The 18,697-nt window shown below is 45.3% G+C and overlaps 1 protein-coding gene across 2 annotated transcripts in view; it reads left to right on the forward strand.

Moving 5' to 3' along the window:
* Positions 1-18,697, forward strand: part of LOC132867119 (centrosome and spindle pole associated protein 1) — a 63,986-nt gene that overhangs the window by 34,751 nt on the left and 10,538 nt on the right. For both annotated transcript variants that reach the window (XM_060899859.1, XM_060899860.1), the window contains 4 exons: positions 469-535; positions 759-885; positions 4,527-4,657; positions 18,160-18,297. In XM_060899859.1, coding sequence (XP_060755842.1) covers positions 469-535; positions 759-885; positions 4,527-4,657; positions 18,160-18,297 — 463 coding nt within the window. The remainder of the gene's footprint in view (positions 1-468; positions 536-758; positions 886-4,526; positions 4,658-18,159; positions 18,298-18,697) is intronic.

Raw genomic sequence — 18,697 nt, forward strand, 5'->3', positions numbered from 1 at the left:
AGCCCCGTGGCCGGCGAGGGCCTTTCTGTGCGGAGTTTACATGTTCTCCCCGTGTCCGCGTGGGTTTCCTCCGGGTGCTCCGGTTTCCCCCACAGTCCAAAGACATGCAGGTTAGGTTAACTGGTGACTCTAAATTGACCGTAGGTGTGAATGTGAGTGTGAATGGTTGTCTGTGTCTATGTGTCAGCCCTGTGATGACCTGGCGACTTGTCCAGGGTGTACCCCGCCTTTCGCCCGTAGTCAGCTGGGATAGGCTCCAGCTTGCCTGCGACCCTGTAGAACAGGATAAAGCGGCTACAGATAATGAGATGAGATATTCCTGAAGGATGATCTACCTAGTGGAAAATGCTTGAATGTAATTTTAGAAAAGCTGTACAAATCCAGCCATTAAAGCTCTTGCCTTCTGATGGAATGTCCCTGACAAACGAATGAGGTAAAGGCTAGAAAGTGTGCTGTGTGATTCCACAGGTTCAGTCTGTTTCCACTCCTCAGTCCCCACCTGTTCCTGCACGGAGGAACCAGATCAGAACAGCAGGTAAATTGCTTCACCTTCTCAAACTTGCCACTTGTTTATAGGACATCCTGAACGTCTCTCTCGTACACAAAAAAATCACATCTTTTGAGAAAAAGAATATAAAGGAATAAGAAAAAGAATATAAGGAATATAAATTTTTTTTTTAAATGTTCTTTAGCTATGGTACTAATTAAGTAAGTGAAAGAATGTCACATAGATTGTGAAATGAATGTGTGTGTTTTAGAGGAACAGCAGGATGTGATCAGGGAGTTGTCAGTTATGCGTAGGCACCTCAAAAGTGAGCAGAAGCGGCTTGAAGGGCAGCTACTACAGTCAGACAGAGAGGATACACAAACTCCCTTGAAAAACAGGTAATAACGCACATCACTTGGTGCATTTGGTTTATATGGCATACTTTTTATGGCATATAAGTGTTGTATTCATGAACACGAAGGTAAATTCCAGTATGAGACCATCTTTAAGCTGTTGCCAGTTTTAAGGTTTTTAGAGCCTTGTATGCTAATTTTGTGAGAGAGTGAGTGAGAGCTCAACACTCAGATCAGCTTACACCAACCCTCCGTGTAATCCTCTTTTCTGTCCCATGGTGAAAGCGCCTCTCCTTGTACTATGTTAATGGCATTAGTGTGTTTTAATGATTATTTAAGTATGGGATTTCAGTATTATTTAAGTATGGGTGCTGTGTGAGACAGCTGCCTCTCCAGTAGTTCTGTAGTTTTTAGCTCTTTTAAACCTTTTTTTTTTCTTCTCCACCTTTTTTTTACTTTTCTGCTCTTCTTACAAAGACGCAGTGTGTTTTACGATATAACTTGGATATATTTAACTTTAACACACAACCAGGAGCCAGTTTTCTCTCTTATTCGAGAGAGGAGCTGCTGGCCCTGAAAACAATGGGACAAGCCAGGATACAACACCCCATCCCGGCTGAGCTGAGGAGGAAACCCAGGGGCTGCCAAGCTAAAGGCTAGGCTAGTGGACAACCGGCGGCGCTACAAACCATCCATTCCCTCTGTTTTCATGGGGAATGTGAACTCGCTGCCGAATAAGGTCGACGAGCTTTCCGCTCTGAACAACCAGCGGATTTACCGGGAGAGCAGCTTATTTATCTTTACAGAGACATGGCTAACACACTTTGTACCGGATGCTAATGTGGACCTGCAGGGATTCACTGCTGTGAGAGCCGACAGAGACACTAACACATGCGGGAAAAGCAAAGGTGGGGGACTCATCATTTATGTTAACAACCACTGGTGTAACCCGGGACATATCTCCGTAAAGACAGAGTTTTATATTGCCCGGACTTGGAGCTGCTAGCCGTTAGCCTGCGGCCATATTATCTGCCGAGGGAGTTCAGTCACATGATCACCATCTATGTTTACGTCCCTCCGAGGGCAGACGCAGCCGCTGCATGTGAGAGGATTCACTCTGTCACAGCAAGGCTGCAGACACAGCACTTTGAGGCATTTATCATTTCTGGGGACTTTTAATCATGCTACTTTGGGCTCTACTTTTGGCTGCTTTTTACCAGGCTGTGGATTGTCCAACAAGAAACAAGAAGACAATTGACTTGCTGTATGCTAATGTGAGGGATGCATACAGAGTCACACCCCTCCCCCCACTAGGGAAGTCTGACCACAACCTGGTTCATCTGCAGCTGAAATACACCCCCCTGGTTCAAAGGCAGCCTGCAACAACTAGCTCCATCAGGAGGTGGTCCCCTGAAATGGAAGATGCCCTCAGGGACTGTTATGACATCACGGATTGGGATATGCTGCTTAGCCCACACTATGAGGACATGGAGGGGCTGATACACTGACGGATTACCTCAACTTCTGTGCAGACGTGGTCTCCCCCGCTAAGACTGTACGGTGTTACCCTAATAACAAGCTATGGGTAACACAGGAAGTCAGAGCTGTCCTCAACAGGAAGAAGGCTGCCTTCAGGAGCAGGGATAGGGAGGCAATGAAAGCAGCACAGCAGGAGGTAAAACGCTGTGTGAGGGAAGCTAAGGACAGCTACAGGAGCAAGGTGGAGCAGAAGCTGAAGGAGAACAGCATGAGGGAGGTCTGGGAAGGTGTGAAAACAATCACAGGCCACAATACAAAGACCAGAGTCGTTGAGGGGACAGTGGAGAGGGCGAATGAGTTGAATGACTTTTTTTTTTTTTTTTCCCCCCCAATCGGTTCAACCAGCCCACGTCCCCCCCCCCCCACCCTCTCCCTCACTGCCGCTATCTCTCCTTCCCTCAACACACCTCCCCCACCTCAACACAGACTCTTCCATGCATTACTGCAGACCAGGTCAGAGGTCAACTGAGGAAGCTTCACCCCAAGAAAGCAGCAGGCCCGGACAAGGTGTGTCCCCAACTACTGAAGATCTGTGCTGCTGAACTGGGTGAACCACTCAATGCATCTTCAACCTTAGCCTGCAGCTAGGGAGAGTGCCCACCCCCTGGAAGACGTATATCGTTCCAGTTCCCAAAAAGATTCAGCCCAGCGAGCTGAACGACTTCCGACCGGTGGCACTCACTTCACATCTGATGAAGATGTTGGAGTGGCTCTTCCTCAGCCTCCTCAGACCCCAGGTACAACATGCCCAGGACTGTCTGCAATTTGCGTACTGGGCAGGTGTCAGTGTGGAAGATGCCATCCTCTACCTGCTACACTGAGCCCACTCGCATCTGGATAAGGGAAATGGCACAGTGAAGATCCTCTTCTTGGACTTCTTGAGTGCCTCACAAACTGAACAGGATGCGAGTGGACCCCTGCCTGGTCACCTGGATCTCCAGCTACCTCACTGACAGGCCGCAGTACGTCAGGCTGAAGGACATCATGTCTGACACTGTGATTAGCAGCACCGGAGCACCCCAGGGCACGGTGCTGGTCCCTCTTCTCTTCACCCTGTACACCGTGGACTTCTGCCACAACTCGGAGCTGTGTCACGTTCAGAAGTTTGCCCATGACACAGCCATCGTTGGGTGTATCAGTGACAACAGAGAGGAGGAGTATAGGAGCCTGGTGAGGGACTTTGCTGTGTGGTGCAACAGGAACCATTTGCAGCTCAACACCTCGAAGACCAAGGAGCTGGTCATTGACTTTGGGAGGTCCAGACCAAGGTCACGACCAGTTCTGATCGAGGGAGTCGAGGTGGAGGCTGTGGATTCCTACAAGTACCTCGAGCTGTGGCTGGACAGCAAGCTGGACTGGACTTGCAACACCAAACACTTGTACAGGAAGGGACAGAACAGGCTATACTTCCTTAGGAGGGTGCGGTGCTTTTAACATCTGCAGGAAACTCCTGTGGATGTTCTATCAGTCTGTGGTCACCAGTGTCCTGTTGTACACTGTGGTGTGCTGGGGGGGCAGCACATCCAAGGAGGACACATCCAGGCTGGACAAACTGATCAGGTGGGCTGGCCCTGTGGTCGGCATGAAGCTGGACACTCTGGTGGCAGAGAAGAGGTCTATGGACAAACTATTGAACATCATGGACGATGCTAGTCACCCTCTGCACACCGTCCTCAGCAACCAGAGGAGCCTGTTCAGTGACAGAATGCTCCTTCCCAAATGCAGGACGAACAGACTTAAAAATTCCTTTGTCTCTCACGCCATCAGACTGTACAACTCTTCTCTGGGGGGGGGGGGGTAGGAGGGGTTACAGGAGGACAGAGGATGGGAAGGAGTAGTAGCCTAGCTTAACAATAAGCAATACTGGACAATGTGCAATATTAAGTGCAATATCTCTCCTGCTGCTGCCCCCCTTTCTCCCCACCTTTTTTTTTCCCCCCTTCCTCTCTTCCCCATATCTTATTCTTTTTTATATTTGTATATGTAAATACTTAATTTATCTAGAAGTTTTCTCTATTTCTTTTCTGTTTATCTGTAATGATGCTGCTGGAATCTTAATTTCCCTGAGGGAACCTGCCCAAAGGGATCAATAAAGTTTTATCTAATTTAAATTGGGTGTGGGTGTGTGTGTGTGTGTGTGTGCACAGAGCGCTACCTCGATTGAACGCCTTTGACATGGCCAGGCTGAGGATGCAGGTGCCTGTAGGGAGACCACCTTCAAACACCAGACCACTGAACAAGCAGATTGTACAGGACTTCAACCAGCTCAAGTACAGAGGTAAAATATTGAGGGCTGTATTACACACAACTTCATAAGAACACCAAACTCATGGCTAGATAACCAAATAGGGATTCATAATCTCTGTCAAGTGTACCTCTCACCATGTTTCTAACAATCAAACCTCTATCTTAAGGATTCTTTTACTCTTCATAAATGAAGCCTCTGGGATGTTTTGTAGCAAAGGTGTTGATTTCAGTTCATTAATCAACACAATCGTAACCAGCTTTTTTTTTTTTTTTAATAACTTGTGAGCCTAATTTGTTTAAAATTTAATTGTTAAGCTTAAATTATTCCAAGTTGATGTGTTGGAAGCAGGAAAAATGGACAAGCATACGGTGTCTTGCAAAAGTATTCATCCCCCTTGGTGTTTGTCCTGTTTTGTCATATTACAAACCGGAATTAAAATGGATTTTTGGGGGGTTAGCACCATTTTGATTTACACAACATGCCTACCACTTTAAAGGCGAAAATTGTTTTATTGTGACACAAACAATAAGATGAAAAAACAAAAATTTGGAGTGTGCATAGGTATTCAGCCCCCCAAAGTCAATACTTTGTAGAGCCACCTTTTGCTGCAATTACAGTTGCAAGTCTCTTGGGGTATGTCTCTATTAGCTTAGCACATCTAGCCACTGGGATTTTATTTATTTATTTTTGCCCATTCCTCAAGGCAAAACTGCTCCAACTCCAAGTTAAATGTGTTACATTGCTGTACAGCAATCTTCAAGTTATGCCACAGATTCTCAACTGGAGTGAGGTCTGGGCTTTGATTAGGCCATTCCAAGATATTTAAATGTTTTTTTCCTTTTAAACCACTCCAGTGTAGCTTTAGCAGTATGTTTAGGGTCATTGTTCTGCTGGAATGTGAACCTTCATCCCAGTCTCAAACCTCTGGCCGACTCAAACAGGTTTTCCTGCAGAATTGCCCTGTATTTAGTGCCATCCATCTTTCCTTCAGTCCTGACCAGCTTTCCTGTCCCTGCAGATGAAAAATATCCCCACAGCATGATGCTGCTACCACCATGCTTCACTGTAGGATTGGTGTTCTCAGGACGATGGGTTTGCGCTACACATGGCATTTCCCATGATGGCCAAAAAGATCAATTTTAGTCTCATTTGACCAGAGAATCTTCCATGTGTTTGGGGAGTCTGCCACATGCTGTTGGACAAACTCCAAACATGTTTTCTTAAGCAACTACTTTTTTTTTTTTCTGGCTACTCTTCCATAAAGCCCCACTCTGTGGACTGTATGGCTTAAAGTGGTCCTATGGACAGATACTCCCATCTCTACTGTGGATCTTTGCAGCTTCTTTGGTGTCTTTGTTGCATCTCTGATTAATGCCCTCCTTGCCCGGTCTGTGAGTTTTGGTGGGCGGCCTTCTCTTGTCAGGTTTGTAGTGGTGCCATATTCTTTCCATTTTGCTATGATTGATTTAATGGTGCTCCTTGGGATATTCAAAGTGGTGTGTTTTTTGTTTAAATATAACCCAACCCTGATCTATACTTCTCCACAGCTTTGTCTCTGACCTGTTTGGAGGCTCATTGGTTTTCATGTTGCTTGCTTAGTAGTGTTAGTCAGGGTCCTTCCAGAACAGGTTGATTTTATTTATTTTTTTTAATAGACATCATGTGACACTTTGATTTAATAATATAAATAAAATTTATTATTAAGCGCCTTTCAAGGTACCCAAGGACACTGAACAGTAAAAAACAAACAATAAAAAGCAAAACAATAGGATAAGAACAACAGTAATATCATGAGAAATCAATAATAATAACGTTATTAAAAATCTGAGAGAAAAGGCCAAGCTAAAGAGATGTGTTTTTAGCTGTTTTTTGAAAGAGGACAGTGTTGAGCATTGGCGCAACGCTAGTGGCAGGGCATTCCACAGCTTGGGGCCATTAACGCTGAAAGCCCTGTCACCCATAGAGCAGAGCCGAGAGTAAGGGACTACTAATAGGTGGACATCTGTGGAGCGAAGATTTAGAGGTAGCTGATATGGAGTTGGGAGATTTGATAAATGGGGAGGGGCAGGTTATGTAGGGATTTGTAGACAAGCAGGATAATTTTGTACTGGATGCGGTATTTGCCTGGGAGCCAGTGCAGGTTGTAGAGAATAGGAGTAATATGATCCCAGGGCCTGGTGTGAGTGAGTACCCTAGCAGCTGAGTTTTGGACATATTGCAGCCTATTTATGGCCCTTTTCCACTACCCTTTTTCAGCTCACTTCAGCCCGACACGGCTCGCGTTTCGACTACCTTAGAACAGCACGACTCAGCTCGCTTCAGCCCTGCTTAGCACCCAAAACTCGCACGGTTTTGGAGTGGGGCTGAAGCGAGCCAAACCGAGCCGAGTGGGGCTAGGGGCGTGAGGAGACACTCCCCTGTGCACTGATTGGTGAGGAGGAGTGTCCTCACATGCCCCCACACACCCCGCGAGCACGCTGGGATCTGTAAACCCGGAAGAAGAAGAATTACGAATTACGAGAATTTCTGAAGCCTTATGCGCCTCGCCTCATCTATACGCTCTTGCCAGTATCTGTTGGCGTTGTCGGTGACAACAAGCCACAGCACCAAGACCAACACTAACGACTCCATGTTTATTGTTTACTATCTGGGTCGTGAGACTACCGCTTAAAAGATCACTGATGTCACTGTTTGCACCGCCTAACGACATCACGTGACGTCCACCCACTTTCGCTAACTCCACCCAATGTGTCCACCCACTTCCAGCCAGCACGGTTCAGTGCGGTTGTAGTCGAAATGCAACTCCAACAGCCCCACTCAGCCCGACTCAGCACAGCACGGCTCAGCCCTACTCAGCCGCGTTGGTAGTGGAAAAGCGGCATTAGTCACTTGGCTGGGATGCCATCGAGTAGGGCATTGCAGTAGTCCAGTCTTGAGGTGATAAAAGCATGTATAAGCGTTTCAGCTGCAGATGAAGTTAAAGAGAGATGGAGTTTGGAGAGACTTTTCAGGTGAAAGAAAGCTGTTTTAGTAATATTTTTAATGTGTGAGTCAAAAGAGAGAGTAGAGTCCAGAATAACACCCAGATTTCTTACTTCAACAGCAGTGAAGATGAAATAACCAGGAATAGATAGCTGTGAGTGCTCCAGTTTTTTCAAGCTAGAAGGGGTGGAAATGAGGATGGCTTCTGTTTTGTCTTGATTTAATTTAAAGTTCTGCACCATCCAATTGTTAACTGCATTTAGACAGTTGACAAGATTTGGATGGAGGGAGTGGGTGAGAGGGTTTGGTTTGAATGTAAATTTGGGTGTCGTCTGCATAACAATGAAAGTTGAGCCCATAATGCTGTATTATGTGGCCAAGAGGGAGGATCTCATCTCATTATCTCTAGCCGCTTTATCCTGTTCTACAGGGTCGCAGGCAAGCTGGAGCCTATCCCAGCTGACTACGGGCGAAAGGCGGGGTACACCCTGGACAAGTCGCCAGGTCATCACAGGGCTGACACATAGACACAGACAACCATTCACACTCACATTCACACCTACGGTCAATTTAGAGTCACCAGTTAACCTAACCTGCATGTCTTTGGACTGTGGGGGAAACCGGAGCACCCGGAGGAAACCCACGCGGACACGGGGAGAACATGCAAACTCCACACAGAAAGGCCCTCGCCGGCCCCGGGGCTCGAACCCGGACCTTCTTGCTGTGAGGCGACAGCGCTAACCACTACACCACCGTGAAGAGGGAGGATGTATATTACAAATAGTAAGGGTCCCAGGACAGAGCCCTGAGGGACACCATGAAGGAGGGGTGATTTAGGCTACATCCACACGACAACGGCAACGAGATGTTATTAAAAAAAATATCGCGTCCACATGGGCAACGGATCAGTAAAATATCAGGTACATATGGCAACGCAACGCTTGCTGAAAACGATGCAATACACATGCCACACCTCTAGGGGCGCTGTAAGACGGTCCCTTCGGAGACACCAGAACAATAGAAGAAGTAAGGACGCATGCGCATAAACTATTATGCGCGAGACTTCATATTCACCACAAAGTCAGAAAAATCTGTTCGTAAAATTACATTATAATGACCAAATACAATGAAAAGTATTTTTCCAGTCTCACCTGTGAAAGGTAATACCATGTGATCTCGTTTGGACAGCAAACCTGTTGGTACAGTTAAACGCAGCACATGAATGAGGCATCTTCATTCTCTGCTTTGACCTATCCAATATGGCGGCGAGGATGACGTATGATTCTACGCAGAAGGCGGCGTCTTTAATGGTCTGGAATAAATTGAATGCTACACGTTGATGGATTAATTTATTCTTCTACGCCCTTTTTTGAGGAATGTATTGTAGGACTTAAACCAACATCTGAAGAGGTGAGATCGCTCCTTTTTTTTTTTTCCTATTTTTGCTGGCGGGATTGACACTCTCTCACTTTGCACCATTACACAATAAATATTCACAGTGAAAATATTTTGTAAGCGCGTTTCATGAACTGTTATAGGATTTGTTGACAATTCGCATCGAGTTTGTTATACTTCTACCCGACGTGAAGCACATGTGGTTGTGATGTCATCGTAAACAAATCCGTTCTACTCATCCAGACGACTTCGCAACGGCGCCGTTGCCAGATCTTTCCACTCTGGAACCCATTCTCAAAAGATTTCGTTTTGGGGCACCCAAAACGCCGGTGCCGTGTGGACGACAGGCCGAAACGATAAACAATTTTATCGGATTCACCTGAATCCGTTGCCGTGTGGACAGGGCCTTAGAGGATCTAAAGTCTCCAATTGACACAAACTGTTCTGTCATGGTAAGATAAGATTTGAACCAGGCTAAAGAAGAACCAGTGATGTCAAGCAGAGTTTCTAAGCAGCTCAATAAAAGATTGTGACCTACAGTGTCAAAAGCTGCTGTAAGGTCGAGGAAAACAAGTATACCGACATGGCCAGGGTCAGCAGCTAACAGCAAATTGTTGACAACCTTGACCAGGGCAGTCTCGGTGCTGTGCATGGCCCTAAACCTAGACTGAAACTTCTCCCAAAGATTGTATTGGGCTAAATGCTCTTGGAGCTGATTGGCAACAATACGCTCTAGGACTTTTGCAATGAAGGGAAGATTGGAAATGGGGTGATTTTTTAATTTTTAAAATCAATAGTTGCTCCAGGTTTTTTCAAGACAGGAGTGATGGCTGCTGTTTTGAGAGCTTGAGGGACTAATCTAGTTGAAAGGGATGAGTTTATTATCTTGACCAGCGGGGGGCAGAGAACTGGCAGGCAAATCTTGACTAAAGGGGCGGGTAGAGGAGACGGGTGGTAGGCCTGGATTTAGATGCTAAGCTGAGGACATACTGCTCATCGACTAATGAGAAAGCAGAGAAGGATCCAGCTGGTGGTGGACAGGGAAAGGGGACGCTAGAGGGAGTGATGGGAGTGGATTTGATCTGCTTGTATATAGAGCTAATTTTGTTTTGAAAAAATTCAAGAAATTTACAACAAAGATCAGTGGAAGGAGTAAGAGGAAAGTTTTTAGCAGGCAAGAGAAGTTTGTTTACAGTAGAAAAAAAGGGCTCAAGGGTTTCCTTGGCCTCTGGTAATGATGGTGGTGTAATAGCTGGTCTTGGCATCAATTAGAGACTCTCTGTAGGCAGAGACATGGTCACTGTATGCCAGCGCATGAACTGTGAGGCCAGTTTTCTCTCTAGCTGCTGACCAGCAGCCTTCATTTTATGAAGCTCAGGTGTGAACCACAGAGTAGAGTGAGAAAAAGTACGTGTCTTCAGGGGGGCAAGGTGATAGTCAGCAAGGTGAGAGTTGTAGAGCATGACCAACTCCTCAGGGGATGAGTTTAATGATTTAATGGTCAGAATAGGATGTAATGTGTCCAATAAATCCGCTGTAACTCTGTTTTTGTGTTCCTGTATGTGACGGTGCGAAATGCACGCCTGCGAAGGAGAGGCTCAGGGACAGCAATATTAAATAAAATAGCCATGTGATCAGAAACACAGAAATCTCTGGAATATAAATTTGATGGTGTGATGCCAGAGGTACAAACAAGATCTAAGATATGACCCTTTGAGTGGGTGGGAAAATGACGGCACTTTTTTCCCACTAGTTCCATATCATGCGAATTCCCTTTACTGTCTATCTGCGCATCTCAGAATGACACAGGACAATGGGCGAACTAGATTTTTTTTTTTTTTTTTTCCCCAGCCACGGTATGCCGGAAATCCGGCACGGCGCCGGAACGCTATCACCCTTGCAATCAAGGACAGCCACAAAGTTTTTAGCAAAATCAGTTATCTGAGTCAACATGAATGTTCAAATCACCAAGCACCAGTATAGATGGACACAGAGCACTGACAGATGAAAGCAGCTCAGACAATTCATTAATATGATGATGATGTTCGTCATTCGTATTCGAATAGGACCAAGACTTCTGATCACTGGGGGTTGGGATGGGTGTGAAGATGGCTGATGAGACCAGTCTTGGCTGAGAAATGTCTGTCGCAATGAGGGCAAGGAATCCTTGGTGTCTGGCCAGGTTGACAGGTAGCGCTTTGTCTCTCTTTCCTCCTCATGCGGCTCTGCTCTTTGTCGCGGATGCGTTTGTTTTCGAAGGCTGTTACTCCCGAGCTGACAAGCGAACGCCACGCAGACCGGTTCTCAGCACACCTTTCCCACGAAGAATTCGGGATCAAACAGTGTTTGAGGGCTACTTTCAGGGTGTCTTTGTAACGCATCTTTGGACACCCCAGTGAGCGCTTGCCTGTTGACAATTCGCCATATAGCAGTCTTTTCGGGAGGCGACTGTCGTCCATGCGACGGACATGACCAGCCCAATGGAGCTGAGAGCGTAGGAGGATGGCATGGATGCTCTCTGACTCAGCACGCTTAAGAACTTCGGTATCGGGCACTTTGTCCTGCCACTTGACGCGGAGCAATGCTCTTAGACACCTCAGGTGGAAAGCATTGAGCTGTTTGGCATGTCGGCTGTAGACGGTCCATGTCTCACATGCATAGAGCAAAGATGGTAACACAACTGCTCGGTACACTTTGAGCTTAGTTTCCAGGCTGAGCCCACGACGCCCATTAATAAAAGCAGAGGTAACTCTGGGAGGCCGGTAAATGAGCAAAAGCAGTAGAGGTAGACCACCAGTAAATTTCAGAGCAAGACGTTCAAATGATGAAAAATCCTGCAAGGGCATAGATACAATCCTGTAACTGGAACGATAGATCACAGCAAGACCCCCTGCCCAGTTAAACATGGCTTCTCCATATACTCGTATCCTACAGGAGTAGCTTCATTTAAAGCCAGAAAATCATTTGGTATTTGCGAAGTTTCAGTTAAACATGGTAGATCTATGCCAACATTAGTGATCAAGTCATTAATGTAGGGTGCTTTTTTTTTTTTTTTTTTTTTTTTTTTTTTTTTTAAATTAAGAGATTGCACATTTAATAAAGCAAACTGTGCATTTCTTGAGGAAGGGCAATTCTGTGAAGTTTTAACTAAATTTATGGAACACAAGTTCGTAAAATCAACAGAGTGCCTCTCAGTGACAGTCCACTTGATGTTATGATTCCAGCTCCAAAACGAATCGACGTTGTTTGGATGTTGGTGGCGAGCAAACGTCCGTCCAGAGCCCCTATGTATATACTTAGGCCGACGCAGGAACCCAAAATGTTTGTGCGCAAGCAGAGTGTCAGGGAACTTTATATGTTTTATTCCCCAAATAGTGGAGATAGGCAAACGAATATTTAAGCGCCATGGAGAAGTCCCAGGAAAGCCGATGCGAAAGTATTGGCTCACTGTGAAGCCAGTGTAGGTGACTTAGATCAAAACAAGGAGCCAGAATAGAATCACTGTTGCACGCATTTGAACAGAGTAACCTACATGTGACAGGTCACCATCCAAGCAAGCAAACGTAGGCTACACACAGAGCAGCTAGCCAGACGCCTGTGCCCTGATCTTAACACGTTAACCAGCAGGATACACCACTTGACACTCCAGAGGGCAGGCAACAGAAATAGCCAGCCCTAGGGAGAGCAATAGTTCATTCTAATAAGAAGCTTACCCATGTAGCAAGTAAGAGACTTGCCCAAAAGAACAGTTAAGGCGGACACACCTAAGAGGGCTCGCGCAAGGTAATACAGGGTAGTCAGCGTTAGTAGTAGCCTAGTCCATCAGTTTGGCCAACAGTTCAGTAAACTCCTGTTTTAAAGTCCGGACAGGTAGATAAGATGAATCCCCAGTCAGTACACTGTCTATATCCTGATTTCAGCAGTAGCAGATGGCTTATCTTAGGATGTCAAGAGCAAACAGGTTTCCGAGGGCGTTGGAAATATCTGACACCGGTCGTCCTGGAATCTGCTCAACAGGTAACGTTACTGTTTAGGCTAGCATTTGCAGATGATGTTCAAGGAAACGTGAGATAAGAAACCCATCTCCCAGAGAAGGTTTGGGAAAATAAAACACAGATAGCGTGAAAGTAAAATACTTAAAATGGTAAAAATAACAAACAAACAAATGCGGGACCAGGGAGTAGCAGCAGCCAAATGCGCCAGCGTTCACCGATTGCACACAGGTGGATCTTAACTAATTATGTGACTCATATGAAAGGGGGTGAATACCTATGCACACTCCAGATTTCTGTTTTTTTTGTCTTAATTATTGTTTGTGTCACAATAAAACAATTTGCACCCTTAAAGTGGTAGGCATGCTGTGTAAATCCGATGGTAATAACCCTCTAAAAATACATTTTAATTCCAGTTTGTAATGCAACAGAACAAACACCAAGGGGGATGAATACTTTTTGCAAGACAGTGTAAGGATCTGAGTGACTTTGACAAATTGTGATGACTAGATGACTGGGTCTGAGCATCTCCAAACTCTGCATATCTTGTGGGGTGTTCCCAGTATGCAGTGGTTAGTACCTACCAAAAGGTGTGAACCAGTGACAGGGTCATAAGTGCCTAAGGCTCACTGATTCACATCGGGAGCAAAGCCTAGTCCATCTGGTCCAATCCCATAGAAGAACTACTGTAGCACAAGTGGCTGAAAAAGTTAATGCTGGCATTGACAAAGGTGTCAGAACATGCAGTGCATCACTGCTTATTGCAGTAGCCACAGACCAGTCATAGTGCCCATGCTGACCCCCTGTCTACCATGGAGGGTGCCTACAATGGGCACGTGAGCATCAGAAGTGGGCCATGGAGCAATGCGAGAGGTGGCCTGGTCTGAAGAATCACTTATGTGGATGGGTGTGTGTGTTGCTTACCTGGGGAAGAGATGGCACCAGGATGCACTATGGGAAGAAAGCAAGATGGTGTGATGCTCTGGGCAGTGTTCTGCTGGGAAACATGGGAGTTCAAGGTGTTGACCTGGCCTCCAACTTCCCCAGATCTCAGTCCGAGCAAGCATCTGTGGGATGCACTGGACAAAAATCTTGGTGCCAGATACTACAGCACACCTTCAGAGATGTTGTGGAGTCCAGGCCTTGACAGGTCCGAGCTGAATTGGTGGCACAAGGGGAAGTATTAAGCAGGTAGTTTTAAAGTTACGGCTGACTGACGTGTACAAGTAATCTACACAACTTTTTGTAAACCAAGTGACATTTAATACATATTCAGTTTAATATTAGATTTGATATACTGCCTGCTTGTTCACACTGACATTTTTTGTACGTTGGAATTACACTGCACGCATTTGATTTTACCCATCAACGTTAACTTTAAATTGTTTTTGCAGCCTCGGACAAACAGCATAATATTCGCATTTTTACTGCTGACATTGCACTTCATTTGATGATCACAATAAATTTATTTAATCTATCAACGTAGGACACAGTGCAAACCTTCACGAACAGTGGCGATCCTAGAGTGATTTACTCCCCGGGCAAAACCCCCTCGTGGCTCGTGCGGCGCCCCCCCCCGCGTTGGGCTCTGTATTAGCCAACAGAATGTTAACAGCTTTACATGGTCGTTTAAACATTTCTCGTTGTGTGTTGTACGTCGCGGACACGGCCCGTTATAAATTTGCTGTTACCAGAATGGCAATGATCAAGTCGTAATGTATTACTTAAGACTCTGTGTAATGTCATAGTAGTGTAGTACTATGGTAGTAAAGTCTTTTTGATGACTAGTACAACGTTCCGTTACGACAAGTTAGGCACACACACTGATGACGTCACCTACACAACTTTGGCGCCCCCAGGACCGCCCCTGTTCACGAATAACATGGTGAGCATGGATCAAGGGCACTCCAGAATGTGCAAGCTAAGCTACAACAGTATAGGTTCATTTAAAACACAAAATCTGCAGCATTTCTGAAATTGAATGGGCCTACAAAAGGTATTTAAAATAAATTTTGAAATATTTAACAAAAATGCCATTTGTACATTTTTAGACCCCTTGTAATTATGCCATCAACCACAAGGGGTCCACAGACCCTGGTTGAGAAATGCAGACCTAAATAAGTCTAGTTATATTCAGCAAAACATTCATTTATTGTTATAGGCTACATGGCCACAAAAGGAGCATGTTTTTGGTGTACAGAAACCTTTCTGAAAAATTTTAGTATATTACCATCCAGTATATTGGATACAATATTTATTTAGTTGCATCCTCCAATAGGTCAGCAGGGTTTTTTTTTTTTTTTAGTATGAACATATTATTATGCTCCTGGAAGAATGTAAGCATAAACCTGGAAGGTCGGAATATGAGGTTTGTCTTTTTGTGCTTCATGTCCAAGCAGACCATAGCACTGATGCACCTACACTTTCAACTGACTGCCCTGCACAATACCAGACCTCAGTCCTCATCTCATCTCATCATCTCTAGCTGCTTTATCCTGTTCTACAGGGTCGCAGGCAAGCTGGAGCCTATCCCAGCTGACTACGGGCGAAAAGCGGGGTACACCCTGGACAAGTCGCCAGGTCATCACAGGGCTGACACAGATGCCTCTTTTCTACCAAAGCAGTTCCAGGGCTGGTTCGGGGCCAGTGCTTAGTTTGGAACCGGGTTTTCTGTTTCCACTGACAAAGAACTGGCTCTGGGGCCAGAAAAACCGGTTCCAGGGTAGCACCAGCTCTTTGCTGGGCCAGAGGAAAGAACCGCTTACGTCAGTGGGGGGGCGGAGTTGTTAAGACCAACAACAATAACAAGACCGCGAAAGATCGCCATTTTTAAGCGGCGAGAAGCAGCAGCTGTACAAACGCGAAGTCATTTATTATTGTTGCTGCTGCTTCTTCCGTGTTGTTTTTGCTTCGATATTCGCACCAAGGTTTAAGCAAACGTAGCGACGTAACTGCATACCTGCAAACTCATGAGGGTTGAAAAAGGTGACAAACTACCGGTAACCCCCCGGCCCCCTTAAACAGCGCGCGATCAAGGAAAATAAAGGGAAAAGACAACATTTAAAACAAAGACAAGATTTATTCATTTTTAGCGTTGCAATTTTCAGTTTTGCATCTGACACCTCATTACATTACCATTAAGGAAGGAAAAGTATAAAAAGTAAAATTTGAATTTAAAAATTTAATTTTTGAAGTATGACACTGGAAACTTTCTTCAGCAGACCAGTTTATCATTTTTTAGACCTTTTGGCCCGAACAAGCCGTTCAAGGGCACGTTTATGCTGCTCTGCCATGTGCCTCTTTCGCGCCATGCTATCCTTCACCACCTCTGCCCTATTACCAGCAGCACTGGTAGATGGCTGGACACCAAATTCAGCCCTCCTTTCCTTCAGTGCTGCCAAATTCATGGGGTGTGTGTGTGTGTGTGTGTGTGTGTGTGTGTGTGTGTGAGAGAGAATCTCTCTCTCACACTCACACGCACAACTAACTGGTTCTCTGAATACAACCGAAATCAACACATATTACGTTATAATTTTAACAATCCCACCAATAGTTTCACATAAAAATGATTTCTCTTACCCAAAACACGCGTTTATAGATCCTTATGTTCAACAAAAAATGACTTTGTTCAAACTGATTTGACTTTTTTTTTTTTTTTCTGTTTTGCTTCAGCCCACAGAAACATCTTCCGTGTCGCGCGTTCAGTTCAAACGTAACAGCCCCGCTCCTTGCGTCTTACGTCATAAAAACGCGGCTCACAGACCACCAAATCACAGGTACCAAAAAAACCACCCTAAAGCCTCTTTAAATCGCACTCATCGTAACACAGCTTTCTCCGCATACTAAAAATGTTTTTCCGTCTCCAGATGTAATATAGAGTTCCGGAAAAAATCAGAAAATATGATTCCGTGAGCTGTTTTCAAGACTCAGTGTCCCGTTCTGTATTGCGTTTGGATGATCTCTGCCATCCTCCTATACACACCTGTATTCAAGAAAACCCCACCTCTATTCAGTTACAATTCGCGGATACTGTCCAGCGTGTTCTGTAAGACTATTGGCTCGTTGGAATGTCATCCAATCAGAGAGACGTTTGAAGTATGAAGAAGGTGGAAATGGTCTGAATGTGGGTGTGAGGAGAAAAGTAGTAGTAGTACTTTGAAGTAGTAGTACATTGAAACCAAATGTTCAGCAACTTAGCCTCGCGCACCCCCCCCCCCCCCCCCCCCAAAAAAAAAAAAAAACCTCTTCGGATCTACACGATTCACACAAGTGACCTATTTTGGGATCAAAACGGCGAATTTCGCCGAAAGGTGACTAGTTTGCAGGTATGAACTGACGTATACAGCGACGTAATGACGTATACAGCGATGTAATGACGTGGCACCGCAAGTGATGGAAAAGCAAAGTGGTTCTCAGCTGGCTCGCAAGTTGAACGAGTTGTGAACCAGCACTGGAACTGATTTGGTGGAAAAGGGGTAATAGACACAGACAACCATTCACACTCTCATTCACACCTACGCTCAATTTAGAGTCACCATTTAACCTAACCTGCATGTCTTTGGACTGTGGGGGAAACCGGAGCACCCGGAGGAAACCCACGCGGACACGGGGAGAACATGCAAACTCCACACAGAAAGGCCCTCGCCGGCCACGGGGCTCGAACCCAGACCTTCTTGCTGTGAGGCGACAGCGCTAACCACTACACCACCGTGCCGCCCCGACCTCAGTCCTATGATTTGGAAAATATACCATGAACCTCTAGCCAAAGTACACTTGGTGAAAGCGGACCTCAAGTAACCGGTGCCACCCATACCCGACAGGATTGGTAGTTATTTTGGTGATGGTGGCATAAGCAAATATGAGGAAAGAAATTTCACTTGTTTAATCCCAGGACATCATTTTAACAAGTGTCACACAAATCTAAATTTAACAGGGATAAAAAAAATTTGTAAGTGTCCTGTGGGGTGTTTTTGTCTTGAAGTTCTAATATTTGTGCTTGGTACTGGACTCTTTTTAATTATCATGACAGTTTAAGATGTATGTGGTTGACTTTTAGAGGGTTATCTCATACAACTCTGCTGCTTGCCCTGTTAGTCACACAGTGATGGAATGTAAGAAGCAGAGGCGTGTGTGTAAATGCTTGCTTGTGTGGATTTCTGGCAGATAGCGAGTCTCGTGAACAAGTGAGGCAGGCGTATCCTGGACCACCCACTGATGAGGCCAGCCTGGAGATCCAGCAGCAGGCTCTGCTCCGAGAGCAACAGCGGAGACTCGACAACATGCAAAGAGCCAGAGCCGTCGGTCAGACACACAAACAAGCACGCGTATGAACAAACGAGCGTTAAACAGAGGAAATTAGTGGGTGACCTGATATGTATAAGAGCTGATCCTCATCATGTTCTTTGATTTTTTTCATGTTCTTAGCTTTATGACAAATATTTAACTTAAAAAATAATCTTCAATCCTAAGCTCAAATGTCCACCTAGGAATAAACAATTAAACTTGGTCAAGAAGTGTCTCCTGGAATGACCAGCCTTGATTATTTTCCCCATCCTGAATTATTCCCTGTCCTAATGCTTGAAGGAGCTATGTAATTTAGCCCCATCTATATTTATGAAGAGTTGAGCACGTAATCCCTTGAATCCTATGTTCATGCTCGCATGGAGACGCACTCCCTTTTGTAATAACTTGTCTTTCTTAT

The sequence above is a fragment of the Neoarius graeffei genome, chromosome 19 (genome assembly GCF_027579695.1).
Source record: "Neoarius graeffei isolate fNeoGra1 chromosome 19, fNeoGra1.pri, whole genome shotgun sequence".
Lineage (NCBI taxonomy): Eukaryota > Metazoa > Chordata > Actinopteri > Siluriformes > Ariidae > Neoarius > Neoarius graeffei.